The sequence below is a fragment of the Mustela erminea genome, chromosome 10, assembly GCF_009829155.1.
Source record: "Mustela erminea isolate mMusErm1 chromosome 10, mMusErm1.Pri, whole genome shotgun sequence".
In the NCBI taxonomy this organism is placed as follows: domain Eukaryota; kingdom Metazoa; phylum Chordata; class Mammalia; order Carnivora; family Mustelidae; genus Mustela; species Mustela erminea.
In genome coordinates this window covers 74,975,643-75,003,487 of record NC_045623.1, presented here as the reverse complement: position 1 = coordinate 75,003,487, position 27,845 = coordinate 74,975,643, and the positions used below count along the sequence as shown (strand labels likewise).

The following is a 27,845-nucleotide window of genomic DNA, read 5'->3' as shown; positions in this document are numbered from 1 at the left end:
ACATTAGAAACGTTAGGTCAAGAAGGGCACAACTATGTTTTGTTCACTATTATTATCTTTTAGCACCCAGCACCATGCCTAGCACGTGGTAGACAGTAAATGCCCAGGTAATGTGTCTTCCAGGCACTTTAAACATAGCTCCTCATTTAAATTTCGCAGTAACTCCATGAGGGTGAAAGCACGATCCAGGCTCCTGCCTTCGGCTTAGGTCATGATCCCAGGGTCCTAGGATCAAGCCCCATGTGGGTCTCCCTGCTCAGCGGGGAGCCTACTTCTCTCCCGCTCCCCCGATTGTGCTTTCTCTCTATCTGTCAAATAAAATTTTTTAAAAAGAGAGAGAGAAAAGAGAAAGAACGTTCCTCATTGCGCAAAGGAAAGCACGAGTTCAGTTTCTCAACTAGCAGCTGAAGAAGTCGCGATTTAAACCCCTGTCTGAAGGACCCTCTGGTCTCGGTCTCAAACACCATACTGGAGTTTCTCAGTTTCGGGGAAACCAGTTGCACATACAGCTTTCCGCCTTACGCAGGGAACAGGAAATCTCCCGTCAAGGACCCTTCCCAAATTCCCATTAGGCCCAGCGCGTGGGGGTGTGGCTGGCGGGTGGGCGGTCCTAGGCTCCGGAAAACCCGAGACCCGAGACTACATATCCCAATAGGCTGTGGAGGGCGACGCGGTCTGGCGGAAGCGAGGCCAGTGGCAGCGTGATGACGTTGTGAGAGACGCCGGCGCGCGGGATTTAAACTGCGGCGGTTTGAGCAGCGTTAAGACTTGGCAGGGATACCGGAGCTGTGGGTTTGTTTTTTGGGTTTTTTGGGTTTTGGTTTTTTTTTTTTTGCATTTCGTGTTTCTCTTCCCGGCGACTGCCCATGGACTCGTCCCTTCAGGCCCGCCTGTTTCCCGGTCTTACCATCAAGATCCAACGCAGTAATGGTGAGAGGCGGGGTCGCGAGATCAAGAGGACACTTGGGCTGTGAGACGGCTGAAATTACTGCTCCCCCCACAAACGGCAGGGCCGAGATACTGTTGGGAATTCCCCCGCCTCCACCTGGTCTGGGTGTCTGCACTGGCAGTCGGTCTTTTCTACCCGGGTCCAGGGGTTCCCCTGGCGGTGGGTCCCCTGCCTGTCCTCGGAAGTGGGCGGGGCTCCTCCAAGTCAGTGGTCCTTCTAGGGAAGTTAGGATTGCTAGTTTCACTTCGCCTCCAGAGTTCTCCTCTGAAACTGCCTTGCTTTTGTAGGGACCTCGGCTTCCTGGCCACTGTGTTCCTTTCTAAATATTCTGCATTTGCAGTATGTCAGGCACTGGGATTCAGGGTTAATCAGACAGAAAAGATCTTTGCTCTTGAGGAGCGTGCAATTCTGTCCTCTTTTTTTGGTTAAGCAGCTACCGCATCTCTGGCAGGTCTAATAATACCCTGTCATTAGAATGGTCAGATATAACCATCGGGAGTGAGGTAAGGAAACCCGAGGGCTCTAGAGCCTTAAGTCTCAGTGCATGTTGAGGAACAGTACCTAAGGACTAGAGTGACTCCTCTGCCCAAATATACCTTGACCTTGCTGTACTCTCTCTCTCTCTCTCTTTTTTTAATATTTTATTTATTTGACAGACAGAGATCACAAGTAGGCAGAGAGAGAGAGGAAGGGAAGCAGGCTCCCTGTCCAGCAGAGAGCCCGATGTGGGGCTCGATCCCAGGACCCTGGGATCACAACCCAAGCCGAAGGCAGAGGCCTTAACCCACTGAGCCACCCAGGCGCCCCTGTACTCTCTCTTTTGAGTGGAGATGAATCCTTACTCCTGCAGCACAGTTCCCTGCCTACCTCATAGTGGGATATTCTATGGGTGAGGTGCCAGGAGATTTGTCTTCTAGTGTGAAAAATAAAGAAAAAGGCAGCAGTCCCTTCCTTCAGGTCAACTCCACATTAGAGTCTTTGTGGGATTCTATAAGTGAAAAAGATGTAAACTGGACTTTCATACCATAGGCATAATCCACAGTGCCAATATAAGGACTGTGAATTTGGAGAAATCCTGCGTTTCAGTGGAATGGACAGAAGGAGATGCCACAAAGGGCAAAGAGGTAAGTTCTATGAGAATGCCTCTACCACATTTAACACCTTCTTCCCTAAAAGATCTGTGTGAGGGGGCACCTGGCTAGCTCAGTCTGTAGAGCATGCGACTCTTGATCTCAGGGTCCTGAGTTTGAGCCCCTTGTTGGACAGATAGATTACATAAAATAAAAAAACAAACAAAAAGATCTATTTGGAAATGGAACTTGTGAGAGCCTTGTATCTATCTGATGCTGCCTTGTCCTCCCTAATCTTAAAACATGGTCCTCTTTGGATGTGTTCAGAATTTATTTAGTCAAGCCTGGTCTAAATTGAAGCAATCAACAGTTTCTGGTGTGTCTGTAGAAGACAAACTGCACAGAATCCTAAAACCTTGCTTATGTAGCCTAGCTTCTGAGTGCAAACTACCTATGGCATCAGTTTAGAGAGCAAAATTGATAACCCGGTTGAGGAGACAAAATATTCCTGAAACACCAAATAACAGAGGGCACCTTGTTGATAAATGGCAAGATGAATAGAGCTAGAGCATCTCAGAGGTGGTAACTTACTGAGGATGAGCTTGACTGGTGGGGGTGGGATGGGAAGGCTTAGCTCTTGCAGGGGTTCACTCTAGCTCAGATACTGCCTTTGAATAAGGTCTGAACATCTTTGGTATTCAAAGCCTTTTCAGGATCTGACGTCAGTCATCCTTTTTCCTTATACCATACACCCTTCTTGCAAAGTATGCTGGCCCCATGGGTAGATGTGTCCAGGCCCCACACTGTGACCGTGCCTAGTGCCTTGCTACCTTCAGACCGTCACTCTTACTCCTTCTTCCTGAGATGTTAACTGAGGTGTTCACTCTGAATCATCAGTGTGAGAGTTGCTTAATGCCAGAACTATGGTTAGATCATTGGTCTCCTGTGTTGTTTGTTTTCTGTGGTTTAAGTGTCAGAAACAGGAGAGGTGTGAGGGTCTGTAGCTTTCCAAGAAACAGAGACAAAAGTTTGGTTACTGAAGTACTTGCTAGCTTTTGCATTTGGTGATTCTATCCTTGTCTTGTGCTGCCCTAGTTTCTAGCTCTCTGTCCACATGATTTCTCCATTAGAATATGAGCTAACTGAAGACAAGGGCAATGTTTGTCTTAATTCATCTTTGAATACTTTCCCCCCTAGTGCCTTAATCGTGCCTAAAAAATGTTTAAATAAGCTAGTTAATAAACACAGGTTGCATATGTAGGAAGTAAAACTTGCATCCTGGAGTACATGCTTCAGCTCGGAACCATTTCGAGATGCAGATAACCACATCGGTACTGTGTTGTGAACTGCTGTGAATTATGCTGATGAAGTTTGAGTTGTTCCTAGAGGGTTGCAGGACTCTAGTGATGTAAACCTAGAATTGTGACCTCATTAAAGGCACGAGCATGAAGTAGGGAAGGCATGAGCAGGAAGCTGTGACTGGGGAAGAAGTTTCTGGGCCCAGTAGAAAATGTAGGTAGACTTAGGGTTAGGTAGCAGCTCTCGGGAACTTTTCCCCGCCCGTAAGATCCAGAAGGGCCCTCCATTTTTACTATCTCCGAGGCAGTTAGAACTTGTTTCCTCCTCCGTGTCAGCAAGAAGTGTTCAGGGGACTGTGCCCAGCAGGACCCCGCTGCCCAGCAGAACAGTAGGGGAGCCAGGTGGCCTAGATCTACTGTGGACTGCCTATTTGCCTGTCTGCCTACCCTCCTCTTTACCTCGTTCTCTTCACCGACATCTACCATTGGCTTGGCAATCGGGAACCAATATCCATCTAGATGGTAAACCACGACTAACGACTATTTGTTTATAGTTATTGGTACTTGGTGGAACTTATAAAATTGGTAAATTCTGAATCTAGGGGTAGCCTTGGTTGCAGAGATGCGATTGGATTGAAGAAGCTATGTTGTTCCACCAAAACTTTTTACTTGCTCTCTGCAGATTGATTTTGATGATGTGGCCGCAATAAACCCAGAGCTTTTACAACTTCTTCCCTTACACCCAAAGGACAATCTGCCCCTGCAGGAGAATGTAACAGTCCAGGTAGGTGCTTGTCATGTGGCCGAACCAGTGCTCCAGGTGATCTGCTTGGCTTGTTGACTTTTGCTGATTTTCTGGGACTGCCTAGGACTTCAGCTTGACACATAGACCCAAGATAGGTCCTTGAATGTTGATAGGAGCCATATATTGTGATGGTCTGTTCTGTTTTTCAGAAACAAAAACGCAGATCAGTCAACTCCAAAATTCCTGCTCCAAAGGAAGGTAAATGGATTTCTCTTGGCTTACTGTCATGGGGTTTGTGCCTGGAGTAATGTTGCTGGGGCACAGGAAGTGGTGACATAGAATCATTGCTCCACTTTAGCAGGTGACTGACTGTACGTGGGCTGAGTCCTGCGCTGTCTTCCAAGCATCTTAGGAAGAATCCAACCTACAGGGAGGGAGAAATACGGAGATTTTCGTCAAAGAGTACAAAGTTTCATGAGAAACTTCACTGATAGGAAATAAGTTCTGGAGAGCTTATGTAAAAAAATCTGGTCTGTGATTAGCAACAGTATATTGTGTACTTAAAATTATACTGTGAGGGTGGATCGTATATTAACAACGAAACAAAAATAAACAAACTACAAAACAGTAGGAACAAACCTTAGGAAGTGATGGGTTAGTTTATGGCATCGATTATTATAATGATAGTTCCATGGGTGTTTATCTCCAGACACATCGAGTTGAATAAATATCTGCTTTTTGTATTTCAATCATACCTCAATAAAGTGCTTTAAAATAAATAAATAAATAAATAAATAAATAAATAAATAAATAATAGAATCCAGCCCTTAGGCCAACCTTCCAAGGACCTGATTCATTTGGGAAATTTGCCAGTTGGCCTCAAAGCCTTTCCTGTAGAATCCAGAGCAGTAATCAGCCACCCATGGGCCTGTTTTCTTTCCTCAAAGGAACAGTGTGCCTTGGAGTGAGGTGGGGAGCAGGCTGAGAGAAAAGCTAGGTCCAGGCTGTTTAGCAATAGTCGATGTTGCTATGGAGATCTGCGGCTAAGGCAGGATGGGACGAGTAGGAGCTTTGCCTTGAAGTCTAGGAGAAGGTTGGGCTTGCTCTGCAGAAGTAGTCCACTTAAACCAACTCTGACCGTAATAGTCTGTAGCTGTAGGGGGTGCGGTGGCTGTAGGTACAAACTGCCCAAGAAATCCCACTCATGACTCAGAGCCAGCTGTCCCTCACAGCCTGCGTGGCCTGTCCCAGCCAGGGGCGATCCCTGCCCGACAGGGTCCACCTACTGCAGGGGCCCAGAAACTGCTTGCCTGGAGCTCCAGGTTAGGGGGAGCCCAGGTGGAAGGTGGTGCAATTGCAAGCTTGGGCTGGGCCTGAGCGGTAGGCCGCTGGCCCTCTTGCTAGCTGTACCCTGGGCACCTGCGAGAGAAATGGGAATGGTTGCACTGCATATGCCTGTGCTCAGGGGACATTGCCCAGCCCCTGTCAATGGAAAACAGATCCTGATACGGGTGCATGCTGTTCAGCAGTAGAAATGAAACACGAGATGACAACAAATCTTTTGGGAAATAGAAAAATGATGGCAATTTATGCTCTTAATGAAAGAAATGGTTGATACAGAGCCATCAGATCAGCCTAGACTTAGGAGTCTCAGAAATTCCATCCAAGTCAATGTTTGCGCATGTTATACCACGTATTCTATTTCCAAGTTTCTGACTTGACTTCGTAGGTGATAAACTGTTTCTCTCTTATGGAGGCAAATTATATAAATGGGTAGAAATTAACAAGAATTCAAATACAACTCCATTTTTTCTCAGTTAAGCATTATTTTAAGATTCCAGAAAATCAGTGTAGCTGACCCTGATGATGTAGTGATCTGATGATGTGGCCGGGCCCGGCTCTGTAAAGCATCCTGGAGCAGTGGGAAAAGCCCAGGGTTTGGAATCTTAAAAGTCTTGGGTTCACATCCTGGCTCCAACCTTTACTAATTGAGTGTGACTATGGGCAAATCGCTTAATTTCTCCGAGCTATTGTGCCCCACCCCATCAGATGGGAATACTAATACTTACCTTACAGTGTTGTTTTAAAATATGGGAAGGTTGTACCGTGGTAGGGTAAGATGGTTAAGGTTTAATAATGCTTTTTTTTCTGAGGTTAGCTCTGCATCTTCAGAAAGGATTTCAGATTGGCTGTAGGTCCCCCCATTTACTCAAGACAGATGCTCTTGTCAGAGATATCCTTGCTCTTGGGAGCTCTCAGATGGGCAGAATGAGCAGATTAGTTTTGGGGTCACTAGTACTTGGCCCTTCTAATTTTTCCTTTTCCTCTGGTGGAAGGAATGGGAAGTTGGTGGGCTCCTTTCCTAGGGGTCTGGACCCTGTGCAGAATCTTGGAGGGTTGCCCCCTAGTGGCCCCCATTGGCCCTCCTGATCGTGCTGCACTGACTGGCCACTGCCCTTGGGTCTCCAGGTCTCCGCAGCCGCTCCGCTCGAATGTCTACTGTCTCAGAGGTTCGCATCACCACTCAGGAGAATGATATGGAGGTAGAGCTACCAGCGTCCTCAAATTCCCGCAAGCACTTTTCAGTTCCCAGTGAGTGATGAATCTGTTTTCCCTGTTTGAGGCTCTGGAACAGCTCCTCACACATTGTCCTATCCCTGTCCTGGAATATCCTGAGATTCCTTACTCCCCTGGCTTCGGTTCTGTTCTACCCCCACCCCACTGGTCCTTTATTAGGAAATCATTTAATTTTACTGTTTTAATTTAATTGAAACATAATATATATACAGAAAAGCAAACATATCCTTGAGTGTATGGTTCACAAACTGAACACACTCATGTAACTACATCCAGATTGAACAGAGGGTTACTAGCAACCCAACAGTCCCCGTCAAGCTCCCGACGGTTCCTAAGCCCCTAAGGGTACCTATAATCTTGACTTCTGATAGCATAAATTAGCTTTTTCCCTTTTTGGATTTTGTATAAATGAAATTTTAAAAATATTTTTAAGGGCACCTGGGTGACTTGGTTGGTTAAGTGTCTGCCTTTGGCTCAGGTCATGATCCCAGCATCCTGGATTGAGCCCCATGTTAGACTCCTATTCAGTGGGGCGTCGGCTTCTCCCTCTCCGTCATTCTCTGCCCCTGCTCGTGCTGTCAACTAAATAAAAATCTTAAAAAGAAACTAAACTAAAAATATTTTTAGTTGTTAGCTTTTATTAAGATAAAGCAGGTGTAGATTTTGTAAGATGTATAATCATTACATCTTACATGTATCAGATTGAGCTCTTATAAAATGAAGGTGAATAAAAGAGTCACAACCAGGTATGGAAAGTAATGAGTTATCATGGGATGTACCTTTCTGGGTTGAATTATTATGTTTAGTTGTCACTCAGGTTCCTGGTTTTGTTTTTTGTTTTTTGTTTGTTTTTAAGATTTTATTTATTTGGCAGAGAGAGAGAGAAAGACAGGCAGAGGGAGAAGCAGGCTCCTGGCTGAACAAGGAGCTGATGCAGGACTTGATCCCAGGACCCTGGGATCATGACCTGAGCCAAAGGCAGATACTAACCAACAGCCACCCAGGTGTACTCAGGTTCCTGTTTCTCCTGGCTTTTCTGTCTGTTCCTGCTAGCCATCCAGGCTCCAAAGCTTTGGAGAAGTCAGAAAGTCCTAGCTTTTCTTCCAAATGAGTAGAAAGCCCTGGCCTAAGAACCCACACATGGGTCAAGCCTGAAATCTTCAGGCCTTTAGAGAGTTTCCCTTTGTGGTGAAGTCTGTACTGAGCTATTTACATATCCTTTAAGACATATATATTTTTTCAATTTAAAGGTTATGTTTATTTTTTTAAAGATTTATTTGTTTATTTTAGAGAATGAGAAAGAGAGAGTGGTGGGGTAGGGGCAGAAGGAGAGGGAGAGAAAATCCCAAGCAGATTCCCTGATCTTGATCTCATCACTCTGAGACCATGACCTGAGCCAAAGTCAAGAGTTGGACACTCAACAGACTGAGACTCAGCCACCTACGCACCCTTTAAAGATTTTATCTTTACATAATCTCTACACCCAGCACGGGGCTCAGACTTACAACCCTGAGATTAAGAGTTGCACTGTCGGGACGCCTGGGTGGCTCAGTGGGTTAAGCCGCTGCCTTTGGCTCAGGTCATGATCTCAGGGTCCTGGGATCGAGTCCCGCATCGGGCTCTCTGCTCAGCAGGGAGCCTGCTTCCCTATCTCTCTCTCTCTCTCTGGCTGCCTCTCCGTCTATCTGTGATTTCTCTCTGTCAAATTAATAAATAAAAGCTTTAAAAAAAAAAAAAAAAAAAAAAAAAAAAAAAGAGTTGCACTGTCTACTGCATGACCAGCCAGGTGCCCCACCCTCCAAGAATTTTGATGCCAGGAGCCAGCCGCTGCAGGGAGACTGACTGGGCGCAGGTGCTGGCTGAGGTGGAGGGAAAGCCCAGCTCTGCTCACACTGTGGGAGCCCCAGCCCTTGCTGGGCCGGCAGTGTGTTGCACTCATCCTGGCCTGTGAGCTGCTGGGGCTCAGAGGAATACAGCTCTGGTTTGCCTACCTGCTTCTCCAATGACTCTCCTCCCACAGCTGGCCCCCCTAGGCCCTCCTGCCCTGCAGTGGCTGAAATACCATTGACGATGGTCAGCGAGGAGGTGGAAGAGCAGGTCCATTCCATCCGAGGCAGCTCTTCTACAAACCCTGTGAACTCAGGTAGATACACTGAGCTATCTGCTTTGTTCCGTCCTGTCCCAAACCTAGCCTGCTTTGGCACCTGAATTCAAACCATGTTTGTCACATGGAAGCATGTTTTCCTGTGGCTGTGGCATCAGTCTTTCACTAGAAGTGACCCTGTTCCCACTAGCTGACAGGAGCCCTCTGATGTAGTCGAGATGTTGTCACAGCTCAAGTCTTGGCCAACACCTGAAGGATAACCCAGAATGACCATCAGACCAATTAGGGATGGCATCTCCTCTTCTGATTGTTTAGAAAATGCCACAGAGGCGTGGAGAGAGCTTGGGTTAGGCCTAGAGTGCTTGTGCAAGTCTTTATTTTGCAGGGTTGACCCTCCCAATAGTCTCATCTGTTGCTGCCTCTCCTTGCATATGGTCATTTAAAAGCAAGGGTCTGGGGAAGGCCTAGTCCTGGGAAAGCCCCAGGACTCAGGACAGCAGCTGAAGAGTAGGCTGGCTGGCTTAGACAGGTAATAGTGGGCTTCCTTCCCCCTCCTCCCACAGTTCGGAGGAAATCATGTATTGTGAAGGAAATGGAGAAAATGAAGAACAAGCGAGAAGAGAAGAGGGCCCAGAACTCCGAAATGAGAATAAAGCGAGCACAGGTACTTTTCTTAGGTCAAGGGTTTTTGGACATATGTCCTTAACTGCACCTTCACCAGCAATGGAGATACAGTCGGGCCCCAGCATTTCTGAAGCTCCAGTTCTGAAATCTAGGAAATTTAACTACTTTCTCATTTGGACTCAGAGTACAAATAAGTCAGATATTTTTCTGAAGACTTCGGGCAAGAAATATGTCCTGCTGATTGATATGTGCCATCGCAGGGACCTGCAGGGCAGAGTTGCCTGCTTTCCTGCTCCCCTGGCCCCAGCTGCATGTATGGGAGCGGGGGGCAGTGCTGCAAAGGAGTTCCAGTTTGGAGCACTTCCCCTCAATTGGGTTCGTGGCTCTTGGGAAACTCAACCTGCTGGTCTCCTAAAAAGGCCACAGTGGCTCTGGCCCTAGTTCCTAGATTGGTTTGGTGCATGCATAGGCACCTCCCTGCCAACCTCCGTCCTCAGGGATTTGTTCCTAAGTTCTCAACCTAGAGCCAGGGTGGGAGGAAGTAAGACTGGGGGGCTTTGTCTACTGGAGGGCCGCATGCATGTGAAGAGCTGAGCTCTGAGAGCCCTTACATGGCAGCAGGTCCACAGTCCATCCTTTTTTGCTCTTGTCCCAAACAGGAGTACGACAACAGCTTTCCAAACTGGGAATTTGCCCGGATGATCAAAGAATTTCGGACTACTTTGGAATGCCATCCACTTACTGTGACAGATCCTGTAAGTAAACCCTAAGGGCTTCTACCCCTCCTTCCTGAGTAAGTGTACAAATGAAAGACAAATTTCCTCTTTAGCAGAGTGAGGGCCTGCAGGAATCTGCACTGGCCCTTGCAGAGTGAGGGCCTGCAGGAATCTGCACTGGCCCTTGAAAAGGTATTTTCAATACCCTTTGCTGGACTGGAGCTACTAAGGCTGGATGGGAGAGTCTGATCTCCAAAACTGTCACCCTCACTTGCATAGGTTGGCTAGATCCTTACTGAGAATCATGGAAGTAGACCTGCACCCCGTAGGCAGCAGCGTGAGAAAACTGGGGAGGAAATTCAGTGCTGCCTGCTGTGCTCTGAGTAACTATCAGCGGAGGCGCAAGGGTCCTGGTGTCGGGTCTTGGCCCCAGAGTGAGCCTGACACTGGATTGGAAGAGGGAAGGGTTCTTTCAGTATTGCTCTGACCTTTCACTGGGTGGTTGTCTTCTCTCATCCTCTTGAAGATCGAAGAGCACAGGATCTGTGTCTGTGTGAGGAAACGGCCGCTGAATAAACAAGGTAAGCCAGCTCGGTCAGAAGGAGGCTCTGGTCTGACATCCTCCGTGTCCAGGAATCATCCCCTGAAATACTCTCCTTCTGCAGAACTGGCCAAGAAAGAAATTGATGTGATTTCCATTCCCAGCAAGTGTCTCCTCTTGGTCCACGAGCCCAAGTTAAAAGTAGACTTAACAAAGTACCTGGAGAACCAAGCCTTCTGCTTTGACTTTGCATTTGATGAAACAGTTTCAAATGAAGTTGTCTACAGGTTAGTTTCTTGCCCCTTTGCTCCCCCCTTTTCCCAGCCTTCCTCTTTTCCATGCGGGATATTGTGGTAAAACTACTCAAGCCACGGGACTCTGAGGCCCTTCCTGGCCTCATATTTTCCTTGGGTCAGCCATCACAGAGCTGGCTCTGACTCTGAGTCAGAGTCTGCTTTGTCTAGTACAGCACTCACAAGCCTTACGTGGTTTTTAGTTTTTAGTTTTATTTTTAGATTTTAAGTAGTCTCTACACCCAAGGTGGGGCTCAAACTCACAACCCCAAGATCAAGAGTCACACCCTCCATTGACTGAGCCCACCAGGCACTCCATCATGTAGCTATTTATTTATTTTTAAAAAGATTTTATTTATTTATTTGACAGACAGAGACCACAAGTAGGCAGAGAGAGAGGCAGGCAGAGAGAGGGGGAAGCAGGCTCCCCACTGAACAGAGAGCCCAACTCGGGGCTCAATCCCAGGACCCCGAGATCATGACCCGAGCCAAGGCAGAGGCTTAACCCACTGAGCCACCCAGGTGCCCCACCATCCTGTAGCTATTTCAGTAAAAAATAAGATTAAGAATTTGGTTCTCTCTCTCTCTCTCTTTTTTTTTTTTTTTTTTGCTTAAACACGTGACCCTGAGATCAAGTTGCATGCTCTACCAACTGAGCCAGCTAGGTGTCCCAGAATTCAATTCTTGAGTCGTATTAGCCGCATTTTAAGTGCGTTCTAGCCACATGGGGCTAGGGCTGCTACTAGCACAGTAGAGAGCATTTCTGTCATCACAGAAAGTTCTTTCGTTTTTTTTTTTTTTTAAGATTTAGATATTTAGGGGTGCCTGGGTGGCTCAGTTGGTAAAGCCGCTGCCTTCGGCTCAGGTCATGATCTCAGGGTCCTGGGATCGAGTCCTGCATCGGGCTCTCTGCTCAGCGGGGAGCCTGCTTCCTCCTCTCTCTCTCTCTGCCTCTCTGCCTACTTGTGATCTCTCTCTGTCAAATAAATAAATAAAATCTTTAAAAAAAAAAATTAAAAAAAAAAAAAGATTTAGATATTTAGGGAGAGTGAAAGAGCACACACACACGGGCAAAGGGAGAGAATCTTTCAAGCAGACTCCCTACCGAGCTCAGAGGCCAACTCGGCCTCCATCTCCTGATCCTGAGATCATGATCTGAACTGAAACCAAGAGTCAAATGTGTAACCGATTGAGCCACCCGGGCGGTCTCGCACAAAGTTCTATTGTCAGGACTGCTCCAGACCAGAAGATAACAAACTACAGCCCGTGGACCAAATTTGGCTCACAGTCCCTTTTTAGAAAAAGGGCTCTCTAACTAAGAATGAATGGTTTTTATGTTTTTAAAGGATTTCTTTTTTTCTTTTTTTTTTTAAAACGTGACAGCAGGACACCTGTCTGGCTCAGTCAGTGGAGCATGCAACTCTGGATCTCAGGGTTGTGAATTCAAGCCCCCATTGGGTATAGAGATCAATTAAAAATAAAATCTAGGGGGGGCGCCTGGGTGGCTCAGTGGGTTACGCCTCTGCCTTCGGCTAGGGTCATGGTCTTGGGGTCCTGGGATCGAGCCCCGCATCGGGCTCTCTGCTCAGCGGGGAGCCTGCTTCCCTTCCTTTCTCTCTCTGCCTGATTGTGATCTCTGTCTGCCAAATAAATAAATAAAATATTTTTTAAAATTAAATTTTAAAAAAGTCTTTTTAAAAAAGTGAGAGACCTATGTGGCTCACAAAATGTAAAATATTTTAAGCTCCTACTTTAGAGGGTTTCCTCTAATCTTTGTAGTGTTTCTTATGCTAGCAGTCAGCTGCTAAGCTCAGGGTTTCACTTTGGGTCTTCAGGGTCAGAGGGAGGGCTGGTGGCTCGGTCAGTGAAGGCCACCATCTTCTTGGCAGGTCAGCCCAGCCCTCCCCAGCTGACTGGAAGAATTTCAGTTTATAAGTGGGGGGTGGGGTCCAGTGGAACCACTTTGCAGGAGAGGAGTGCAAGTACTTGGAAGGAGGAATTGAAGACCCCAGAAGATCTGCAGTGAAGGAGCAATAGGGCCACATTCTAGGAAGCACGTTTTAGGGAGAGATACATATTCTCCCCTATCCTTTCTCCTAGGTTCACAGCAAGGCCACTGGTTCAGACCATCTTTGAAGGGGGAAAAGCAACCTGTTTTGCATATGGCCAGACGGGAAGTGGCAAGACACATGTGAGTTTTCAGGCCTAGCAGGGAGCACACCTGCCCATGGTGTCACGGTGGGTCCCTGAAAGGGAAGTTTCCTGCAGAAAGTGCCGCTGGTGCCGATGCCTCGGCACCAGAGACTCTTGTGCTGGATACCTTGGCCGGTGCAGCTTCTCAGCTTCTGTGCGGGGGCCCGCTGCAGTGATGCAGCCTGTAGTGCTCAGTCCTAGGCCCAAGGCCCTTCACCACAGTCTCTCACCCCTTCCCTTGCAGACCATGGGCGGAGACCTCTCTGGGAAAGCCCAGAATGCATCCAAAGGGATCTACGCCATGGCCTGTAAGTATGTATTCTGCCACACTGAGGTCGGGCACACGAAACCAGGCTGCTTGCTTACCCAGCTGTCTCCCGCAGCCCGTGACGTCTTCCTCCTGAAGAATCAGCCCCGCTACCGGAACATGGGCCTGGAAGTCTACGTGACATTCTTCGAGATCTATAATGGGAAGGTAGCTAGCCGGCAAGGAGCCCCTATTTATACTGTCGGGACCCCTAAAATATCTAAGTCCTTGAGATTGGCTAAAAATGGTAGAAACCAAACAATCTGTGGACCATCAAGGCTTTGATGGGCTCCACTGCCCTGATGTGTGTGATGGGGAGATGGGGCCCAGGCTTAGCAAGTAGGTCAGTAACGCTCCTCAGGGCTCCATCTTGTGGGGGAGGTTTGCCTTGTGTATGCCCTGTCTTCCCTTGACCCACCTCCTTTATGACCGTTCTAGCCTTCGCCTGATCGTGTACGTTTGTTCTCTGTTCATCTCTTTTACTCTCCCCTCCGCCCCTTATGCTCTGTATCCTCTATCTCTACCATCCGTGCTTATACAGAGCTGCCTTCCTCAGAGCAGGATCTCCATGCTAATAATAATAATTATAGCTAATGTGGATTACTGATATGGTACTGTGTGCTAAGCACATGTCTCAACTCATTCGATCACTGTAGTAACCTCTGAGGAAGCATTATGGTCATTATTCTGCAGATGAGGAATAAGGCTGGAACCGTTAGGCACAGACGGGTCCAGGCTCCCATAGCTGGCAAAGTAGCAGAGTCCTAGCACACTGGGCTGCCCGACTCAGATACTGCCCTCCACTCAGCTTAACCTCTCTGCCTTCCCTGCTATCAGCCTTTATCTCAGCCCGGACAGGCCCTGAAGGATGAGCTGTTTGGTGGGGTGCCCAGGCCCTGACGGCCTTAGCCTTGTTCCCCTGTGTGTTCCCCTGCCCCGCACAGCTGTTCGACCTGCTCAACAAGAAAGCCAAGCTGCGTGTGCTGGAGGACGGCAAGCAGCAGGTGCAGGTGGTTGGGCTGCAGGAGCGCCTGGTTAGCTGTGCCGATGACGTCATCAAGATGATCGACATGGGCAGTGCCTGCAGGTCAGAATTATGGTGATGGAGGGCGCCTGGGTGGCTCAGTGGGTTAAGCCACTGCCTTCGGCTCAGGTCATGATCTCAGGGTCCTGGGATCGAGTCCCGTATCAGCCTCTCTGCTCAGTGGGGAGCCTGCTTTCCTCTCTTCTCTCTCTCTGCCTGTCTCTCTGTCAAATAAATAAATAAAATCTTAAAAAAGAAAAAAGAATTATGGTGACGGAAAGGGGCCCCCAGTCCCTGGCTCAAGTGACAGACCCTCGGTGCGAGCCTACTGCTATTTCTGCAGAGTGCTGTCCTCTGCAGCTTGCTGAGGGCTGTGAGGGCCCCTGTCTTGAGGACTTTCAATAGGGCAGAGGACCCAGGGCCAGAGGCTCATCAGGAGCGAGTCAAAGAGTCATAGATGTAACTAAAGCAGACTTTTTTTTTTAAGTTTTTATTTATTTATTTATTTGTCAGAGAGTACAAGCAGGAGGAATGCCAGAGAGAGAGGGAGAAGCAGGATCCCTGCTAAGCAGGGAGCCCAATGAGGGGCTTGATCCCAGGACCCCAGGATCATGACTTGAACTAAGCCACTCAGGCGCCCCCCACCAAGTCAGACTTTATTTCCAGGCTCTTACCCCAAAGCATGCTTCCTGACTTCTCTAGGCTTTTCCTTGCTCTTCTCTCCCTCTGTGGTGGGAGACAGGTGCTCTGGGTCTGTTGTGGCTGGAAGTGATGGTGTCATCGCTCCTCTGCAGAGTTAGGAGAGTGCTCTGCCTCCGGGCATGGTGCAGTGGAGGGCATGGTGCAGTGGAGCGCTGGGTGGCTTATGGACGCCCAGGGAGGGGGCTGCCCTCCTCAGGGCCCTCAAGCTTTGACAAGTGGTTGGTGACAACCCTTCTTCCTCCCCCCATGCCCTGCCACACAGGCCACTTCTTCCCCACGTGCAGCTGGGCCGTCTTGCTAAGGCCGTAGCACAGAATCCAGTACTTTCACTGCCAGGAAAACTTGTTAGGTCTGGAGCTGGAGGGAGAGCTGCTGCCCACAGAGGACAAAACGGAAGTCTGGGACAAGACGACACAGGACTGCTCGGAGTCCTGACCTGCGCCCCTTGTACTGAGAACTTAGTGCAGTGAAGTGGGGTGGCTTGAACTCTGGGGAGTCACAGCGGCCAGGAACTTTCAGAGGCTCATAGCCTTTCTTCATTCTCTTTTGACACAGGACCTCTGGGCAGACGTTTGCCAACTCCAACTCTTCCCGCTCCCATGCCTGCTTCCAGATTCTTCTTCGAGCCAAAGGGAGAGTGCATGGCAAGTTCTCTTTGGTGGATCTGGCAGGGAACGAGAGAGGTGCGGACACTTCCAGCGCTGACCGGCAGACCCGCATGGAGGGTGCAGAGATCAACAAGAGCCTCCTGGCTCTGAAGGTGGAGGCGCAGGCGGCCAGCCTGGGGGGCTCCTGCGGGGGGAGCAAGGGGGTGGGTGGTTCAAAGGGAAGGAAGGGACCCCAGTGCCCCCTGCCGTCCCACAGGAGTGCATTAGGGCCCTGGGACAGAACAAGGCTCATACCCCGTTTCGAGAGAGCAAGCTGACCCAGGTGCTGAGGGACTCCTTTATCGGGGAGAACTCGAGGACCTGCATGGTGAGTACGGTCGCTCTGGAGATGGCGTGGGAAGACCCTGAGTCCTGTTTCTGGGCGGGCTTGGTACCCCTGGCCACCTGGGTTTCCAGGCTTCATCTTAAGTGGGCAAACCCTGCTGCCTTTTATTTAGGCACTTCTTTGTTTCATTTCATTTTATTTTTTTAAAAGATTTTATTTATTTATTTGACAGAGACACAGCGAGAGAGGGAACACAAGCTGGGGGAGTGGGAGAAGGAGAAGCAGGCTTCCTGCTGAGCAGGGAGCCCAACGCAGGGCTCAATCCCCAGACCCCGGGATCATGACCTGAGCCGAAGGCAAATGCTTAATGACTAAGCCACCGAGGCACCCCCCACTTATTTATTTTAAAGGTTTATTTATTTATTAGAGAACATGCATGTTTGCACAAGTAGGGGGAGGGGCACAACGAGAGAGAGAGAATCCTTGCAAAGACTCCTCGCCAAGTGCAGAGCCCAGTGTGGGGCTCAATCCCAGCACCTGAGATCATGACCTGAGCCCATATCAAGGATCGGATGCTCAAGCGACTGCAGCCCAGCCGCACTGCCTCCTAAACTTACCCTCCCCCTGCCACCCTGCCATGGCCTTTTAGTACCAATTTCCTCTTTGCCTGTTCAAGAGAGAAGGAAAGGATCTGCTCTCTTTACTGTATGTCTGGGAAGCTTTTGGTTTGGGGATGGTCAGTGCTCCCTTACCCCATGAAGTGGGGCCCCACAACTCAGAAAGAGGGCTGTGGGAATCAGGAGAGGGAAATTCTTGTCTCCTCTATGGCTCCCAGCTTCAGAAATAGGAAAGGACTGTGGCTGTAAATGTTTTTTGTCCCCTTCCTTATTATATCTACAAGGCTTGCCAGCTAGGATCTGCCTCCTTCCCCTTCACGGAATCTCTTTCTGGCCTACTAGGGAAGGCGGGAATTTCAGACTAAGCTCTAACCCATCATTCTTGAGCCTGGGTGAATAGAAGGTTCCAGCAGGAGCCACTGCTCCTTAAGATGTGACCTTGGAGAGTGGGTCAATAAAGTGATAAAGCAATGGGTTGGGGGGGACGGTAACCAGATATACCTTTAAAGGCAGATATCCAATTTCCAAGGTGCCTTAATTTTCAGTGGCCATGGGGCAAGTTGCCTGCCACAGAGCGGGTGCTTAATTAGCTCCGTGCTCCAATACTCTGTGGGAGTCAGGAGCTCACACAGACAGTTCCTGGCAGTCTCCAGCAGCAGGTGGTCTGGTCCCCTTGTGATCTTGTTAAGGGTTGAACTTAACTGCCTGTTTCCCCCTTTTGCAGATTGCCATGATCTCACCGGGCATAAGCTCCTGTGAATACACTTTAAACACACTAAGATATGCAGACAGGTACTCGTACCCATGGCCAGTGGGATGGGGAGAGGGTTGCAGGAGGGAGGAGAGAAGAGGGAAGAAGCTCTGGAGTCTCGGTGCCTCAGGACATTCTTCTGTGACTCAGTGAAGCTGAGACTTGGGAGTTCAGACATGATGCTAGATGGTCTGCCCCAGTCCCCTTCTGGCCTTGGTTGGGAGCCAGCATGGGTCCTCTAGGCCAAAGCCAAAGCTGCTTCTCCCTTTGAGCCTCATGGTCTGAGTGGTGCTGCAGTCTCGTGAGTGCCAAGGAGGCTCCTGTGGGCTCTGAGACCGTCTTGTTTCCTCAGGGTCAAGGAGCTGAGCCCCCACAGTGGGTCCAGTGGGGAGCAGCCAACTCAAATGGAAACAGAAGAGATGGAAGCCAGCTCTCATGGGTCCCTGATCCCAGGCAATGTAAGGTGTGGGGTAGGGCCAGGCAGAACAAGTGTGGCCTGCTGAGACTGGAACTAGGCCATACAGTTTGTACCTCTCCTTTGGGCCCCTGCAGTTCTCCAAGGAAGAGGAGGAACTATCTTCCCAGATGTCCAGCTTTAATGAAGCCATGTCTCAAATCAGGGAGTTGGAGGAAAGGGCCATGGAGGAACTCAAGGAGATTATACAGGTGAGGAGCTGGCCCTGACTAAGGAGGGACTTGATATGTATCCTAGCAGAGGCCCTCAGTGGTGCTCAGCACTGTTCTTTGAACATGACCTGGGCTTTGCTCCCACAGGTCTTCAGATAGGGATGGCAAGAGGCAGGCCTCTACTTAGCATTCCTTCATTCTCCACCTATTCATTTAGATGTTCTAGAACAACTAATTAACATACCCCTTCTCCAGCCTGGCCCACACAGCCTTGCTCCTCCACCCTCCTAGCCAGAGCTGTGTCTCTCCTCTGTGCTCCTGACTGAGGCTTTGGAGGGAGATTTATATGCAGAGACCTTGGCTTGTTTATTCAGAGAGTGTTTGGTGAGTGCTTTCTATATGTTAACCGCTGTGCTGAAACCAAAGACCAAAAACTCGGTATGGATAGCATACCGTAAAATAAGACTAGATCAATCCTGATTCTCCTATTTATAAGCTGATTTCCTTATTTAAAGGAAAGTCATTTCCTTATTTAAAAGAAAGTCATTTATCATCACTAGGCCTCGGTTCTTTCATCTCTAAAGTGGGCAAGACAGGGTGGTTGCGCCTGAGGTTTAAGTGATCTGCTTCTAAAGCAGCGCCCAGCATGTAGTTCGCGTGTAGGAGGCGGTAGATGCTGGTGCTGCTGTGACCCCTGCTGTGGGAGAGCAGAGGGGGGCCGAGGGTGCACTGCCAGTGGGGCACTCGGGGCAGCACGGAAAGGAGCTTGGGCCACTTAGAACTGAGGAGGGGACACGAAGAGCAAGCGCTTAAGCCTGTCCTCCCTCCCCGGAGTGCTCAGGGGTACAAATGTGTGAAAGGCCTTGGTACTTTCAGGAAGAATGAGAGGCTCACTCTGGTCAAAGCAAAAGGAGTGAGCAGATGATGGAGCTTAAAGCCGTGGCCAGGTCAGCGGGGACCTGATGCTGGAGGACTTATGGTTCACTCCCAAGGCCTGGACTTGGCCATGAGGGCACTGGATGCCTTAGAAGGGAATAAAGCGGAGTGTGGTCGGATGGAAGGACACGGTCTCATCAGAGCTTTAGGTCAGTGTGGAGCCTGGTTGGGGAACATGGGAGAGCATGAGTAGAGGCATTTTGGAGATAAGAGCAGTTAGGAGATTGTTGTTAAAAGAGTTCAAGAGAGGTGTTGGTGCCCAGATGGAAGGTGGCCGTGGCCACTTTAGGACTGGAGTGAGGACATGAGACTCAAATACCATTTAAGGGGCAAAATTGGTAGGATCCGGGCACAAACAGGGTGAAAGAATAAAGTTGCTGCTCCCGTTTCTGATGTGGTGTCAAGACAGAGTGTGACATTCATTTGACCTGGGGAGAGGGACAAGTTGGAGGCAGGAAAGAGGATGGATTCAAGCTGAGGATTTCTGCTGGAGGACAGGCAGAGGCGGGCTGTGGCTGAAGGAACCGGCATCTCGCACACGTCGTCTGCATTGTAGGTAGTGGGGGGCACAGGAAGGATTTGCTAGGTTTCTTTGACCATTTTTGCACTGACGTGCTTCCCCCATGTCACCGCAGCAAGGGCCAGGCTGGCTTGAGCTCTCTGAGATGACCGAGCAGCCAGACTATGACCTGGAGACCTTCGTGAACAAGGCAGAGTCTGCCCTGGTCCAACAAGCCAAGCACTTCTCAGCGCTGCAAGGTGGGTGTGGCGGGAGGGTGGGGCCTCGGCCCTGAGGGAAAGGGGCCTCTGTGACCCCGCCTGACCTGCAGTGCACCACCACCCCTTCCTTCCAGATGTCATCAAGGCCTTGCGCTTGGCCATGCAGCTGGAAGAGCAGGCCAGCAAACAAATAAGCAACAAGAAACGGCCCCAGTGACGACTACAAATAAAAGATCTGCTTGGTTTCACACCCAGCCTCTTCCACTCTCCATCCCTCCCCAGCAAACTTTGGGCACAAGGCGGGTCTGGTCAGGGTCTGAACTGGGACAGGCTTTGGTAAACGCCAAATATGGGGGCAGCTGGGGAGGGGGTCAGAGTGACATGGGACACTGCTTCCCCTCTCCTCAGTTGTAGCCCTCAAGGGAGCAAGGATGGGAAGGGTGTTGCCCTTCTCTGCAGGAGCAGAAGACTTTCTGGAATAGAGTTTTCCCTTGGGTGGCCTTCTGCCTGTGTGGACTGGCTACCAGTGAGGGGCTCTGTGGGGTTATCCTGGCTCTGGGGAAAGGGAAGGAGCCTTTAGTCCAGCTCTCTGCTGGCTCTGGCCTGCCTTCCATGCCTTTGGTTCAGGCACTATGTCTTGTACTTTAAAAAAAGTCTCTGGGATCTTTTCCTTCCTTGATGGTGTTTGAGGTCCAAGAGGATCCCTGCTGTTTCCTGTTTTACGTGTTTATACATTGTGTCTAACAATAAAGAGGGGAAAAAAATTAATCTATTGAGTGGTGTGTTGAGAAGGGCCTGGGACACGTCTGCACCTTCTCGGACTAAGGACAGACACTTCTGCCACTCTACGTAGTGCAGATTCCATACTCTTCCTAAGGAGCCCAGATCCAGACCTGCAGTTTCAGTGACGTGGTAAAGCCTCAGCCCCTACCTTGTTCGGTGCTTCCTAGGTCCCAGGTCCTCTCTTGGGGCCAGGAGCTAGCAGCAAAAAGGAGATGGTGCTCTGTCAGTTATGGTCTGCTTAAGGCACATTAAAAGATTCTGTGGGGGCGCCTGGGTGGCTCAGTGGGTTAAGCCGCTGCCTTTGGCTCAGGTCATGATCTCAGGGTCCTGGGATCGAGTCCCGCATCGGGCTCTCTGCTCAGCAGGGAGCCTGCTTCCCTCTCTCTCTCTCTGCCTGCCTCTCTGCCTACTTGTGATTTCTCTCTGTCAAATAAACAAAATCTTTAATTAAAAAAAAAGATTCTGTGGCAACACTGACAAGAAGGCATTTGACTTGCTGGTTGGGAAAGGATCTGATGAGCAACACCAGTTTGGTCTCGAAAAATTAGAAGTTTGCCAGGTGGGCTGAGGAACTGAGCATAGAACACGGACAGTTTGGGAGCTGGATTCCAGATTCCTTGTCATGGAACATGGATTATCTACACAGTAATATGCCACTACATTATTTTTAGTCTGAGTGCCACATAACCAAATGTGTGTTCTAGAAAGGCCTCAGGTGGGGACCATGGGGCACCTGGGCTACTACAGAAGCTCTAGGGCAGAGTTGGCTCAAACAGACCAAACATTGGTCTCTCTGCCTCAGTTACTTCATTTGAAAAACAGGTGTGGGGCACCTGGGTGGTTCAGTGGGTTAAAGCCTCTGCCTTCAGCTCAGGTCATGATCTCAGGGTCTTGGGTTCGAGCCCCATATCGGGCTCTCGGCTCAGCGGGGAGCCTGCTTCCCCTCCCCCCACCTGCCTCTCTGCCTACTTGTGATCTCTCTGTCAAATAAATAAATTTTTTTTTTTTTAAAGATTTTATTTATTTTTCAGAGACAGAGGGAGAGAGCGCGAGCGAGCACAGGCAGACAGAGGCAGGGAGAGGCAGAGGGAGAAGCAGGCTCCCTGCCGAGCAAGGAGCCCGATGTGGGACTCGATCCCAGGACCCTGGGATCATGACCTGAGCCGAAGGCAGCTGCTTAACCAACTGAGCCACCCAGGCGTCCCTAAATAAATAAAATTTTTTAAAAAATTGAAAAACAGGAGCATTCTCTACCTCATTGCATGAGCTGATGGTGCCATTTGATACCCATCCGTAGGACCTGGCTTCAGAAGTTCAGCTGAATCAAGTTCACAGAGCTGGCACTAGCTTTGAGGCCTTAAAAGCTTCCAGATACCTAACTTTCCCCCTCCTCTGTAAGATGAGGCCACCAACACCCGCCCTCACAGAACTGGAAAAATTAAATGAAGACCTCACCAGACCTGACCCATCTTCTCACCTGGAATACTGTATGTGTATTGGGACCAGCCAGGGGAATCCTTATAAGTCGTCCCCTGCTTGGAACCCTCTAATAGCATCCCTTCACCCAGAGGATAAATTCCGAATGCCCTACCGTGGCCTGGTCAGCTCCTTCCTCTGTTGGTCCAGTTGGAATGCAGTTTGGGCAGAACAGTTTGGAGGTTAAAAGCCCAGCTGCTGAAGCCGCACAGCCTGGCTCTGTGACTGCAGAACCTCGTAGGTTTAACATCTTTGTGCTGCGACATGGGGTAATACTGGCGTAGCGTTGTTAGGAAAATTGAGTTGGTATATACACAGTAGTAAGTACAATGTCTCACATCTCATACATGCTATATAGGTGCTGGTTAGCTATTTTAAGCACGTAAGGATGATTTTGTTTAATACTGTATCTGCAATGTCTAGAACATATGGTGAGCATACAATATATATTTTTGAATGAATGAACTATCTCCTACCACTCACTTCTCCAACTACACTGACCTTTATTTCTTGAATATGCCAGACCTTTTTTTTGTAGTAACTGCTTTACTGAGATATAATTCACATACTATAAAATTCACCCTTTTAAAAGTCACATACTATAGGGGCACCTGGGTGGCTCAGTCAGTTAAGAGTCTGTCATGATCTCAGGGTCCAGGGATAGAGCCTTGTGTCGGGCTTCCTGGCTTCTCCCTCTCCTCTTGCTTGTGCTCTCTCTCTCAAATAAATGAAATCTTAAAAATAAAATTCACAGGGTGCCTGGGTGGCTCAGTGGGTTAAGCCTCTGCCTTCGGCTCAGGTCGTGATCGGATCCTGGGATCCAGCCCCACATCAGGCTCTCTGCTCAGCAGGGAGCCTGCTTCCCCCTCTGTCTCTGCCTGCCTCTGTGCCTACTTGTGATCTCTCTCTGTCGAATAAATAAATAAAATCTTTAAAAGTAAAATAAAATAAAATTCACATACTATAAATTCAGTGGTTTTGGCATACTCATTTAATTAGGCAACCATCATCACTAATTTCAGAATATTTTCGCCCAAAAAGAAACCCCACACCTGTTAGCAGTTACCTCCCAATTCAACTCTTCCCCCAGCCCCAGGCAACCACTACTCTACTCTCTATGGACTTACTATTCTGGACATTTCATATAACTGGAATTACATAATATGTAGTCTTATGATCTGTCTGCTTTCACTTAGTGTTTTTTTTTTTTTTCTTTTTTAAGGGAGGCTTGGTGCCCAGCATGGAGTCCAGTGCAAGGCTTGAACTCAGGACCCTGAGATCAAGACACAAGCCAAAACCAAGAGTTGGACACTCAACTCAATGAGCCACCCACATACCCCCAAAACGGATGAATCTAAAAAACACACTAAGTGAGGGGTGCCTGGGTAGCTCAGTCAGTTGAGTGTCCAACTCTGGATTTCAGCTCTGGTTATGAGTTGTGTGATCAAGCCCGGTACTGGGCAGAGCTGGGAGTCTGCCTGGGATTCTCTTCCTTTCCCTCTCCCTCTGCCCCTCCCCTGCTCATGAATATACACCCTCAAATAAATCTTAAAAAAAAAAAAAGATTGATCCATTTTTGGGGCACCTGGCTGGCTCAGTCAGTAGAGCACGTGACTCTTTATCTCAGGGTCCTGAGTTTGAACCCCATGTTGGGTGCAGAGATTACTTGGAAAAGTTAAGTAAATAAGATTCATCCATGTTGATCCAGTACTTCATTCATTTTTATGGCCAAATATTCCATCCTATGGTTATACCCCATTTTTTATATCCATGAGTTGACAGACATTTGGGTGGCTTCCACTTTTTGACACCAGGAGTAATGCTGCTCTGAACATCAGTGTACAAGTTTCTGTTTGGGCCTGTTCTCAGTTTTTTTGGTGTATTCAAGTCCTTTGCCAATTTTTAAGTTGGGTTGCCTTTTATTGTTGACTTTACTCTGGATTCTACACCCTTATCAAATATATAATTTGCAAATACTTGCCCTTTCTGTGCATTATCTTTTCACTTTCTTGCTAATGTCCTTGAAAGCACAAAAGTTTTCCATTTTGATGAAGGCTAACTTATCTTTCTTCTTTTGCTCCTTATGCCTCTGGTGTCATATCTAAGAATCCACTGCTAAATCCAGCGCCATGAAGATTTACTCTTACATTTTCTTTCAAAGAATTTTACGGTTTTAGCTCTTACATTTAGGTCATTGATCCAATTTGAGTTAATCTTTGTAGATGGTGTGAGGGGTCTGAATTCACTTTTTGGCTTGTGGCTATTCAGTTTTTCTAGCACCATTTACTGAAAAGACTCTTGTTTTCTCATTGAATTGACTTGTCACCTTTGTTGAAAATCATTTGACAAGGGGTGTGTGCGTGACTCAGTCAGTTAAGTGTCTGCCTTTGGCTCAGGTCATGATCCCAGAGTCTTGGGATCGAGCCCAATGGGTTCCCTGCTCAGCAGGGAGCCTGCTTCTCCCCAGTCCCTTTGCCCCTCCCCCTGCTTGTACTCCCTCCCCTCAAATAAATAAATAAAATCTTACAAAAATAATCAATTGAGCATATAGATATGGGCTAATTCCTGGACTTTTTTTCTTTTTGATACATTATCTTTTTTTTTTTTAAGATTTTATTTATTTACTTGACAGACAGAGATCACAAGTAGGCAGAGAAGCAGGCAGAGAGAGTGGGGGGGAAGAAGGCTCCCTGGTGAGCAGAGAGCCCGATGTGGGGCTCCATCCCAGGACCCTGAGATCATGACCTGAGCTGAAGGCAGAGGTTCAACCCATGAGCCACCCAGGCGCCCCGATACATTATCTTATTCAAATACCAGTCTGGGGGCACCTGGGTGGCTCAGTGGTTTGAAGCCTCTGCATTCGGCTCAGATCATGATCCCAGGGTCCTGGGATCGAGCCCCGCATCAGGCTCTCTGCTGGGCAGAGAGCCTGCTTCCCTTCCTCTCTCTGCCTGCCTGTCTGTCTGTCAAATAAATAAATAAAATCTTTAAAAAACAAAACAAAACAAATACCAGTCTGATCCCAGATGGTCCAAGAACACTCAAATAATAAACCAAATATAAACATGTTAAAGATTGATCTTCATTGTGCCAATGATGCCTCACTTGTTTATGATCTCGCTGACATAAAGTCACATCCAGACCTCAGTGGCCACCAAGCCATTCAACAGAGCTTCCTTAACTGTGAGCTGTCTGAAGCTCCCCATCTGAACACTCTATTTTTTCAAGCTATAAATAGCTGTAGGGGTCTCAGCAGTGGTTGGAAGAACCAGCCCAACCTTGGCATAGTGCCAAAATGTGGTTAATCCGCCCATCAGCCCACTGAGGCTTTGGGTAACTCATAGCAGTTTTCACTAGCACCAGGGCTTCTCTGCAAGGTTATGCATAAACTGAGTCGTGGTTCCAGGAGGAAAAGTTCATTTCTGGACTTTAAATGTTATTCCAGGGGCTCCTGGATGGCTCAGTCAGTTTAGCACCTGCCTTCTGCTCAGGTCATGATCCAGGATCCTGGGATTGAGCAGCCACATAAGGTCCCTGCTCAGTGGGAAGTCTGTTTTCCCCTCTCCTTCTGCCCCTCCCCAGCTCCTGCTCCCACCTTCCCTCTCTCTCTCTCTCTCAAATAAATACATAAAATCTTTTTATGAGACTAATGCGCTGCCTACTGCACTAAGAAGGCACTACATAAAATCTTTTTAAAAAGATTAACGCTGGGGGCGCCTGGGTGGCTCAGTGGGTTACGCCGCTTCCTTCGGCTCGGGTCATGGTCTCGGGGTCCTGGGATCGAGTCCCACGTCGGGCTCTCTGCTCAGCAGGGAGCCTGCTTCCCTCTCTCTCTCTCTCTGCCTGCCTCTCCGTCTACTTGTGATTTTTCTCTGTCAAATGAATAAATAAAATCTTTGAAAAATAAAAAAATAAAAAGATTAACGCTGTACAAAGTTTCTTCTTTCAGGTCTCACTTTACCCCAGATCTCTGTCACCCTAGAGAAGGCATCTCACACCATCCTATCTCCTATGCTCCTCTGCCCCATGAGAGCATATTATCTCCTTCACAGTGTTTATTACAATCTATTTAAACTGTCTGCTCTAGTAAAGTTTATTCTTCAGGTAAGCCTTTCATTGTAAAGATTTTCCAATTGCTCTTAATTTCTAGTGTTATTAGTCTGCAGAGCTAAGTGACCTTATCCTGGTATCAGGGACAAGAGGTTGGATTGATCCCAGGTTTAAGGACTTACTGGGTGAGGAGGTGGTGAAAGGTTAAAGTTGAGGGAGATAAAGATGATCCTGTGGAGGCATCCAAAATACAACAGTAGTATTAGAGAGTTACAGAGGGTTGGGATCTCAAATCTTCTAGGCACAAATCGGTGAGAAGCAGAATTTATAGGTAAGTACAGAGAGAGGAGTAGTGAGTGTTATGGTTTTAGAGCATAAAATTCAAAGTCTGTGGTTTTAAGGAGAGAGTAAGAATGGTCTGAAATGGGACAACACCTGTCCGTCCAGAGGACTGTAGTTCTCTTCTACTTGAGAAGGCTGACAAGGAAGAAAACTCCTCTGAGAGAACCAGATTTCTGTTAGAAGGCTATGGGAAAGGAAACATTATGAAGGCAAAGGAAACATTTCCACAAGAGGTTAAAGATACAGAAGATTTTTCTGATGAATGACATAGGACATAGGGAGAATTTAAAAGACATTATAAATAACCAGTTTTAAAAAGATATTATAAGGGGTGCCTGGGTGGCTCAGTGGGTTAAAGCCTCTGCTTTCAGCTCAGGTCATGATCCCAGGGTCCTCGGATCGAGCCCCATATCTGGCTCTCTGCTCAGCAGGGAGCCTGCTTCCACCTCTCTCTATCTGCCTGTCTCTCTGCCTGTGATCTCTGTCAAATAAATAAATAAAATCTTTTTTTAAAAAATAAAGATATTATAATAACCTATGTCAGGATTAGAATGTGGGTGATAGATTTAATTTGGGAGATGATTTTTTTTTAAGGTGACTAATGAAAAAAGGGATAAAGGCATAGTATGATTAATGCCAATAGTCTCAAAGCAAATGGAGTTGTGGCCAGGCTAAGGTGTTGAAGGGGAGCAGGAGAAAAGATCTTTCCAGGGTAACAGGGAATTAGAGAACTTCTATTTGACTTCTGCTAAAGCCAGAGTAGAGACTTGGAGGGCATGATGTGGGACACGGAGAACTGTGTTAGTCTGATTTCAAGAGCTAGAGATACCTCTACAATACTGCCCCCAAGAGATGCATGCGTTTATAGTAAGTCTACTACACAAGAACATTAAGAAACCACCACACTTGGGGCGTCTGGGTGGCTCAGTGGGTTAAAGCTTCTGCCTTCGCCTCAGGTCGTGATCCCAGAGTCCTGGGATGAGCCCGTTGGGTTTCCTGCTCGGCAGGGAGCCTGCCTGCTTCCTCCTCTCTCTCTGCCTGCCTCTCTGCCTACTTGTGATCTCTGTCAAATAAATAAATAAAATCTTAAAAACAAAAAGACAACTACACGCTCATGTGATGCAGACTGGCTGACGTGGTGGAGCCCCAGGTTAGATGGCCAGGGGAGCCAGACCATGAAGGATGATGGGTGGGGGGTGGGAAAGAGCAGCCCCATTCCCTTCCAAACTCCCCATTCATCTTTCCAGCGACTTGGAATACAAAGAATAGCCACCGATGTCCCACAGGCAAGTCAAAGTCATCCTGAGACTAAACTTTTTAGAAACCTGCCTCTCTGTGTTCTCTATTAATTGGTGTCATCCCACCATTCATGCCGTTTCTCAGGTCACTTTTCTCTCATCCCCCTGATCCAGTCTATTTAATCCCATCACCTACCAAGTGTCTCTAGAAGCCATCTCCTTTTTATGT

General features: G+C 48.2%; 1 protein-coding gene across 2 annotated transcripts; it reads left to right on the top strand.

The window, feature by feature from the left end:
• The first annotated feature begins 712 nt into the window (after positions 1–712).
• Positions 713–20,492, top strand: KIF2C (kinesin family member 2C). 2 transcript variants are annotated; one of them, XM_032302804.1, is made up of 21 exons: positions 713–930; positions 1,979–2,073; positions 4,000–4,101; positions 4,272–4,320; positions 6,532–6,654; positions 8,660–8,782; positions 9,307–9,407; positions 10,027–10,122; positions 10,610–10,664; positions 10,749–10,911; positions 13,018–13,108; positions 13,355–13,418; positions 13,494–13,585; positions 14,362–14,504; positions 15,699–15,903; positions 16,008–16,118; positions 17,418–17,485; positions 17,797–17,902; positions 17,997–18,110; positions 19,643–19,766; positions 19,862–20,492. In XM_032302804.1, the coding sequence occupies exons 1-21, from the start codon at positions 867–869 to the stop codon at positions 19,942–19,944; spliced, it is 2,172 nt and encodes a 723-aa protein (XP_032158695.1). In that variant the 5' UTR covers positions 713–866; the 3' UTR covers positions 19,945–20,492. The 2 variants fall into 2 exon arrangements, with proteins under 2 accessions (XP_032158695.1, XP_032158696.1); XM_032302805.1 differs by lacking the exons at positions 713–930; positions 1,979–2,073 and adding an exon at positions 3,460–3,839.
• Positions 20,493–27,845: the final 7,353 nt, after the last annotated feature.

What these genes read in the sequence shown, in the direction of transcription:
- KIF2C (XM_032302804.1), top strand. Translation starts at nt 867, where the DNA reads ATGGACTCGTCCCTTCAGGCCCGCCTGTTTCCCGGTCTTACCATCAAG. An exon ending in CAAGATCCAACGCAGTAATG is followed by an intron (nt 931 to 1,978) that starts GTGAGAGGCGGG and finishes TTCATACCATAG; the next exon opens with GCATAATCCACAGTGCCAAT. An exon ending in GCACTTCTCAGCGCTGCAAG is followed by an intron (nt 19,767 to 19,861) that starts GTGGGTGTGGCG and finishes CCTTCCTTCCAG; the next exon opens with ATGTCATCAAGGCCTTGCGC.